At 61.7% G+C, this 8,678-nt stretch overlaps 1 protein-coding gene across 1 annotated transcript in view; it reads right to left on the bottom strand.

The window, feature by feature from the left end:
• LOC110581010 (collagen alpha-1(V) chain-like) overlaps window positions 1-5,076 on the bottom strand; it is a 20,510-nt gene extending 15,434 nt beyond the window's left edge. Inside the window, exons 1-2 of the mRNA XM_044912078.1 lie at window positions 5,049-5,076; window positions 393-560 (exon numbers count right to left, since the gene is read on the bottom strand). Coding sequence (XP_044768013.1) covers window positions 393-560; window positions 5,049-5,076 — 196 coding nt within the window. The remainder of the gene's footprint in view (window positions 1-392; window positions 561-5,048) is intronic.
• Between the last annotated feature and the right edge of the window lie 3,602 nt (window positions 5,077-8,678).

Consider the following 8,678-nt stretch of genomic DNA (forward strand, 5'->3'; position numbering starts at 1 on the left):
GGCTCAGGTCCCGCCACCCGGGACACAGGCTCAGGTCCCGCCACCCCGTCCCCGGGACACAGGCTCAGGTCCCGCCACCCGGAACACAGGCTGAGGTCCCACCACCCAGGACACAGGCTCAGGTCCCACCACCCCATATCTGGGACACAGGCTCAGGTCCCACCACCTGGGACACAGGCTCAGGTCCCGCCACCCGGGACACAGGCTCAGGTCCCACCACCCGGGACACAGGCTCAGGTCCCGCCACCTGGGACACAGGCTCAGGTCCCGCCACCTGGGACACAGGCTCAGGTCCCACCACCCAGGACACAGGCTCAGGTGCCACCACCCCGCACCCAGAACACTGGCTCAGGTCCCACCACCCAGGACACACACACACACACGCCTCTTACCAGGGTACAGCTGCTTGGTGGGTGCACTGAGCTGGGCATCCTTCGTGACTCTGTAAGCGACATCTGGACCTTTGGAAGATCTCCGCGTGGCACAAAAGCCTGTTGTCTTTGTTATTCCATCGGGCAAGTTGTGAAAATCTAGGACCTTCAGGAGATCTGCTGGCTGAGCTGAAATAGCAAAGGGAGGTGGAGGGTTAGCCCCAGGCAGGAAGAAACAGCACACAGCACAGACCACCTGCCGGGGAGCGCACGGAGGGCTGAAGGGAATGGGAACCAGCTCAGAACCAGCTGTGACCAGGGGCTCAGGGGCGCGGGGTGGCCCACTCTGAGAAGTGCACATGTCCGGGTCCCCAGAACCGCACTCCTGGCCCAGCTCCTGCCGCGGCCACGCACCAGGAGCGAACTATCGCTCGCTGTGCCCCTTGTGGCCTTCCCCCCACCAAATTTGCAGACTTGGCTTCTCCACTCTGTCATCCTCCACTGGCAGGTGCTGGATGGGTCCGGCTCCCAGACACCCTTTCCCACCCCGTCGTGGGAAAGCCACCCAAATGCAAGCCGCGAGGCTGGTAGGACCCCGCTGCTGATGGGAGTGGCTGCAGAGGGAGGGAGGTCTTCCGGAGCGGGACACTGGCAGCTTGTGGGTTCTGCCGTGCGGCTCTGGGGTCGGCACATCCCGTGTGACCAAGACGAGAACCGCAGAGACCGTTGGCGCATTTTATCCCCCATAGTCACCCGATGAAAATGTGATTTCCCCATCACTGTTTACAGCAAGAGCCAGTTTCCATTTCCCCCAGAAGACCTCTGCCTACCAGGTAAAACAGTGCAGAACCAAGGACAAGGGAGGAGCAGATCAGTGCATCCCTTCCAGAAAGTTCCAGACCCTCCATCGGGGGCTCCTCAGAGAAGGGCAGTAGGGCCTGAGGGCATTCCCATGGAAGCCAGGGCACTTTCTTCAGCAAGAGCCGGCTTCCCCGTGCCCATGCCTCCTCCTTCACATCGGGAAGAGTGGGGACCTCCAGGCTCTGAGGACCACACGCCTGGGATCCACACACCTGCCCCAAACAGGTGATTTCATGGGGAAAGCTCCCATTACTACAAACAAGAGGCCCCACTGGTCCCGGCAGAGAAAATAAACTCCAACTTGGAGTCAGAGTGTCAGGCCATGCGAGCAGCAGGTGCCACCCTGGGGTTTCGGGGATCCCAGTGTCCAGCACCCACCGGCCTGCAGGGTGGGGGTGGGGCTGGGGCTGGGAGTGGGGACTGGCCCCGCCCCCACTGCTGGGCATGTGAGCCCCACTGGGCCAATCAGGGCACAGCACCTCCCTGTCCCAGGTGGTTGGTTCCCCAGGTGGACCCCAGGTGGCCTGACAAAGCTCCATCCTGGGTCTTTTCTTTGGGAAAGAAGAATCCTCTGTGCTCTGCTGGCCCCACACATGGACTATGAATTGGGAGCTGCAGGCGGCCCTCTCCTGGGAGGGAGAGACAGACTTCTGCCACACTGCTTGAGCCCCTGGATCAAGCCATGCCTGAAGAAGATGCATCTACATTAGTCAGTAAGTTTGTCCTTATATTTAGGGCAACTCGGGTGAGACTCTATCACCTGCTACTGTAAAACCAGCACCCACTGCGGGCGTGACAGAGAGGCTGACAGCAGGCTCTTCAGCCCACCGGCTCACCGGCCTCCCTCCCCAGAGGGCTGACTACATGCCTGAGACTCACTCGAGAGGGAAGTCCCACATTGCTAACAAGCGTGGAGGATCTGGAGGTGAGAAAGGAGCCCCCCACCACCAGCATCGGTTTCCCCTTCTCCAGTCCCAGGAATCCTGCAGCCAGCTGCTGCGCCCGGAGCTCAGCATAACCATGGAGGGCACGTGGGGACCCTGAAGCCTGTGCCCCCTCCCTGCTCATCCAGCAAGGCCCTGACAGAGGCCCGTCGCCCAGGAGGGCAGGCCTGGAGCAGGGCCGGGCCGTGGCATTCAGGGCCGTGGACAGTGCCCTGGCAGGTGCAGATGGCACCGTCGGGACCACCCTCGCCACAACATGACTCGCTGAGATGGGGGGGACAGGAGCCTGGGCCAGGCCCTGAGAACACCATGCTACCCAGATCCCAGAGTTCTGCCCCCAGCACTGTCATTTCTACAACTCAGCTGTGCTGCAGAAACCCTTAAGGAAGGGACAGCGTGGGGACCGTGCCAGCCGCCAGCTCACCTGTGACAGGTGAGCACAGCCCCTCTCTGGGGCCTCACCTGTGACACGGCCCCAAGCTCTGGCTCATCTCTGAGACTCAGTTCCAAGGCGGGCAGTGGCCAGGGGAGGGATCAAAGATCCCGGCTGGGTTTCTTGGGCTCGCATCCCACTAGCTGGTGATGCTCTTCCCAGATGGGCAGCTTGCAAACCTGTTTTCTCAATTGCTGATGGGAGAGAGCTGTTTTCCAGAAGCCTCAGGGACATGTTTATAGGCCTCTGCTAAACAAGTTGAAAAGGCCACCAGGCCATTCAGGCCCAACGCCACCCCTCCTGCCGGCCAGGGGCTCCCTGTGCCAGAGCTAAAAAATATTTTTAAGTTTTATAAAAGGTGTGGGAAGGGCCTGGGAGGCATCTGGCAGGACAGGACTTTCGTGGACTTCCCTTCCATTGACACAGAAGCCTCCTCTTCGAAAGGCGGTTTCTTGGGAAACCAGGGCACTTGGCGCCTTTCAGCGTGAGAGCGGTTGAAAACCACTCCGTGGACACCCTGGCCGGCAGCGGGAAGGCTTGGGGGCCGGCAGGGTCCTGGCACTGGTGCCATGTGCCCATGAGGCAGCGCGAGGACCCTGGAAAGAAACGCAGGGGTGACAGCAGTGACCCTCGGATACAGAAGCAGGGATCGACCAACTGATCTGCCAGTGAGCAGGTGCAGGGGCGAATGGCCCAGAGCAGGACGAAGAGGGACCGGAGACACATTTTACAACTGGCGGGCACACGGCCGGGGGCAGTGTGTCCACCAACCCCACGAGGATGACCTCTGCCACCCCCAGAAACACGTTCCACAATCACTCTGCGAGCCAGCTGCCCGGCGCCCCTCCAGACCCGGAACGGCGGGACTCCACGCCACGGGGGGCCGAGGACACGAGGCACCAAAGCAGCCCCCATCGGCGACCGCAGGGCCCTCATGGCCTGACCACCAGCGGGTCACACGGCTACCAAGCCAGCGAGCCTCCAGGAGGCGGCACACGGCCCCACCTTCTGCACGAGGCTGCCGCACGTGTGCCGGCCTTGGACTCAAAGTCCTCTCCTTTTATATTTTATTTTATTTTATTTTATTTATTTTATTTTTTTGCTCTTCCCTAAACAAGCTCCACGTATTCCCAAACACTTGCTATGGGCAAAGACTGCATCTGAAGCCCTGGCTCTGTCCCTCCGCGCCGACGACAGGATGGCTTCCGGTGGCCTCCGGGTTGTGGGTTATCAGAACCTGCTCTCCGGACCTGGAACCGTAACGTGCCTTCGGATTCCACCAGGCCACTCAAGACCAGAGCCGCCATGGGAAGGGACCTTTTCCTCCATCCCCCGAGTCCTGGGGCCCCTAGGCTGGAGCAGTACCCACGGTTGCTCTGCCATCAGGGTGTCCTCACCAGTGCCGTCCTGTCCACCTGCCAGATCTCCAGGACCCTGGGTCCCTTCTCAGGTAACAGGCTTCCAGCAGAGCCCAGGCCCGGGGCGGGATGAGCAGGGGCTTCGCAGCACCTTTACCTCGTCAGGTGACCATCAGCACTGTCCCCCACGGTGATGGGCTCCAACAGCCCCTGGACTTGGGGATCTCTGGGGACAGGTGCTGGTCTGGGCTGGTCTGTCTCCATCCCGTGGTCACCTGCACAGCCCCTGTCTGCACCCCTGCCTTCCCGGGGCAGGAAGGCCATGGCCCTCTTGTGACACAGGCTCAGAAGACTCAAGACCCCAGATTCCAACAGGGCTGCTGGGAGGTGTGAGGCTCGAAGCCTGCATCCTCAGCACCCAGCAGGAATGCTGCTGCCCCGCACCCTGCAGGGACCCCCAGGCCTCCATGGCTCACCCTCCAAAGGCCACAGCCCAGCACTGCCAGCAGCAAGCCCCCTCGACAGAGACCAGGGCCAGTCCCGCCAGGTGTCTGCAGGGTGCCAGGTGAACCTAATGGGATGAGCCCAGAGGAGGGGCGGGAGGGGAGGAGGCGGTTCTGCATGCTTCAGACTCAACATCGTCATTGCCAAGAGCAAACATGAGTTCTCTAAATAACCACTTTCAAAATCCTCAGAACTGTCTGATTTTAGAGCTAGAAGGGACCATAAACAACACGGGGCTAGGGCCCTTTATTTCGAAAGTGAGCAGGTGTGAAGAAGGGGAGTGACCATCCCAGGATCGCAGGGCAGACTGGTGCATAGGGGGGGCCACAACCCAGCCACCCTCAGCTTCTGATCCACGCCAGTCCTGACAAACGGCAGGTGACAAACGGAGCTAACGACGGGGTCCCCGGAGCACAGCACATTCACCTCCGACCCATGTGCGGTGACCTTGCTGACCTCGTAGATGCGTCCTTCCATGAGCAGAGGTAACACCCCTGTGTCACGTCCCTCTGCTCTCCTGGGCTGCAGACCTCAGGAGGACCCCGCCGTCCTGGCGCTCAGGGGATGCTCCCGGCACCTGCCACCGAGGGCTGCCCCAGTTCCATGTCGGCGGAGCGCCACGTGGCTACCCGGGGAAACACACCTGCCCTCACTCTGTCCTCTCGAGTTCCCTCCTCTGCTTCCAGAAAGGACACACCGGCAAGGGGGTGGGCAGAGGCCCCTGTGGCCCAGGGCTGAGGCCCTCCCACCAGCGCTCTGTGGCCCCATCAAGGAGGCCAACCCAGCAGGTTGAAAAAACAAACAGGCCTTTGGAGGCCGCGACTGAAATTCCTCTTCAGTGACCAAACTATGGGAACAAAGCAGAAGGGCAGGGGGTGGCCAATGTGCTGAGGGCCTGGGACAGGCCGTCTCCAAGTGCTTCCCCTCCCCCACCCCAGGGCTGTCACCTCGGGGCAGGCCAGGCTCGCTGCCACGCTGGGAACACCGGTCCCGGAACACCCTTCAGTGGCTCCCATCACCGAGAACTGACTCCTCTGCCAACATCAGGGCCCGGTCCTGCCCGAGAGGCCCAGTTCTCACTGGCTGCCGCCCCACCAAGGCCACGGCATTGCACGGACCACTCCATCATGGTCTCTGAGAACAGAGTCCCGGGCTTGTGCAGTGCACAGCATGACCACCCTGCTTAAGCCCCCAGGGACCCCCCCAACATGGCCTCAGCACCCCTAGGCCCCACTCAGTCACTTTTGTGGCTAGAGGGGGCTGGATTCTAGCCTGGCTCTACCCACCCTGCCCTGTGGGCCATGGAGCATCCCGTGCAGGAAGGGACACGAGGGCCTGCCTGGCGGGGAGCTCGCAGCTGGCTGGGGCTTGCCGTCCCCACCCCTCCAGCTGGGACTCCACCAGCCTTCCCTACAACATCCCTGACCACCTGTCAGTCTCTGTCTCCCACGGGGACGAGCCCAGCACGGGTCTCACAATGCTCAACATCACCGTGCTCATCAGTTACTTCTGGCCTGTTTCTCAGTTTCTAAGGCAGAGCTCAGGGCCCACTGACACGGCCTCCTAGGGGATGTTTTCTGCTGAAGGAGGCAGCTTTGCTGTGCATGACTGTTTGTGCAAATCATTTGTGCAGCATCTGTCTCCTGGACTAGACAGACAGCCAGGACAGGTCCACCTGATGCCGCCTCCCCGGGGGCCTCCAAAGGCCCTGGGATTAGGGTTTGGCAGACGTGGTTCTGGTCCCAGCTCCCCCAGCCACCAGCCCCGTGGCCCTGGGGAAAGTGGGCTCCAACCCAGAGCCTCCCTGCCACCATCTGTGAAAGGGAAGGGACACAGTGAGGAGTGACCAGCACTGGGATGGGGGGCGGGCATGGGCCTGGGGCAGCATCAGCCTGAGATGGGACTGCTGAACAATGCCAAGCACCTCCCCACACCCCCCACACCCACCCCCACAGTGTGCGGGGAGGAGGGCAGGGACGGTGGGGAGCAGGACATGCTCCCCGGGAGTGCTCCTTCCGTGAGCCCACACGGGAGCCTGGAGATGGCGAAGGGTGGCCCAAGCCTGCTCCTCACTGCACCTTCATGGAGGCATTTTGAGGGTGAAGGGTCATCACGGCGACGGGAAGGATGAAATAAGAGCTGATCAGAACTGAAAGCCTGAAGGTATTCCAGACAGCGAGGAACAGAGGTGACCTCGAGCCTGTCACAGAGCCCATCAGCAGGTCAGGGCCAATTGCAGGACGCCCCCCAGCCTGGCCTCACTCAGTCGGTGCACACGCCAACCCCTGAGTTCTGGCTTATAAGCAGGATGCCCTCAGCCCACATACCCCACCCGCCCGGCTGCTGGGAAACGCTGGCCACCCTATCCCTTTTCCATCCTCCTGGGGCCCAGAAGCCCCCCAGGCCACAGCTCAGCCTTGGGAAAAGCCCCAGGGGCCATCAGCTCCTTCACAGGGGCCTGGCTGGCCTTTTCCTCCCAGCAAATGCCCATGGCATTCCATTCCGCTGCACTTGTCACCCTGGAGGGGCGACACTGAGCTGTCATCACGGGCATCCAGCTGCCCAGCAATGCCCGGGAAATGGGGAATCAGTGAGGAGATGATAGCTGCCAGGAGGCACAGGCTCTGCAAGCCACAGGAGAGCAGCAGGTGGAGAGGGAGGTTCAGCCTCACTGAGCGGGCCCCAGCTAATACCCCTTCCCCAAAGGGCCTCCCAACAGATGACACACTGGGGCTGCAAGCCAGTGCAGTGAACCTGGTGGGAGGGGAGATAGGGGAGCAGTATGGGCCTGAGCACCCACTATGCGCCTCCATGACCTGGGGAGGGGGTCAGCTGAGGCCCTGGCGCCCACTGTGTGCCTACATACCCTGGGGAGAGGGCCAGCTGAGGCCCTGAGTGCCCACTGTGCACTTACATACCCTGGGGAGGGGGTCAGCTGAGGCCCTGAGCACCCACTATGTGCCTATATACCCTGGGGAGGGTGCAGCTGAGGCCCCAAGCACCCACCATGAGCTTACATACTCTGGGGATGAGGCAGCTGAGGCCCTGGGCACCCACTGTGTGCCCACAGGAGCACAATATTCCTAAGGAAGGCCACAGTCGGGAGGTAATTCTCCTGGTCTGCACCATGAGAGGTGGGACTGGTCTGAAACTCGCTCCCTAGGCTGGGACCTTTGTCTTCCACCTCTGGACACCTGGCATCTCCACATCACCCCACACTGTGGCCGAATGCTGGCCAGGTGCCCTCCCGGGGCTCAAACATATGTATGTGCCACAACCTCGGCCGAGGGCACCTACACACAGTCCAGCCTGGTGACCCTCCAGATGAGAAGGGGACCTCAGTACACACACACACATCACTGGGAAGAAGTCCCACCAGCGGCAAGGCCTCCCATGAGGAATGGCTGGCGAGGCAGAGCACATGGGAGGGAGCCCTGCAGGAGGAGTGGACAGGAGGGCGGCGGTCCTATGGGAGCAGAAGAAGCCCCTCAGGTTTGTCTGGGGCCACACGAGGAGGTAATCCACCCACCCAGCAGGGCAGCACGGGGACGTCCATCAGGGCACAGCCAGGCCTCACGAAGCAGGCTCGGCTCCTACCTTGCCAAAGACCAGACTAAGACTCCAGCACCCTGAGGAGTGGAAGCAAATGTCACAACCAAGGAACAGGAGGCATCTTCCCGCCAGCCTAGGAGGAGGGAACAGAGCAGGGACAGGGGTCCTGCGGCCTGCTGCAAAGATGGCGCGGGCTAGAGGAGGTGGCCTGGGCCGTGCGGGCACGGGCGCTGCCAGCAGGAGCCAGTCCAGGAGCGGAGCCCCCAGGTGTGATGGAGAACCAGATGATTAATCTTAGTTTCCTCGGAGGTAATTTATCTCCTTGTTCTGGAGGAGAGGGGTGGGGATGGCACCAGGCGCCAGATTCCACCCGGCTGGGGTTGGCTGTTTGCAGGGGCAGGCTCAGCCCACCTGCTTCCAGGAGGCCCAGAGGGTGGGCTGGCTGCCATCAGGACAGCTGGGGTCACAGTGGCAGGGGGCCCCCTGCATCCACGGCCTCGCCCAGGCCCAGCACCCAGGGAGTGCTCAGGGTGTGTGCAGAGAAGGGCGGGTGGGCATGGGCCAGAACTGCACCAGCCCCAGATCAGACACACAAACGGCTTCGTGAAATGGATGAGTAGTACCAGTCACTGGGGTGCTACGGGGCCTCATTCAT

The sequence above is a fragment of the Neomonachus schauinslandi genome, unplaced genomic scaffold (genome assembly GCF_002201575.2).
Source record: "Neomonachus schauinslandi unplaced genomic scaffold, ASM220157v2 HiC_scaffold_124, whole genome shotgun sequence".
NCBI classification, from domain to species: domain Eukaryota; kingdom Metazoa; phylum Chordata; class Mammalia; order Carnivora; family Phocidae; genus Neomonachus; species Neomonachus schauinslandi.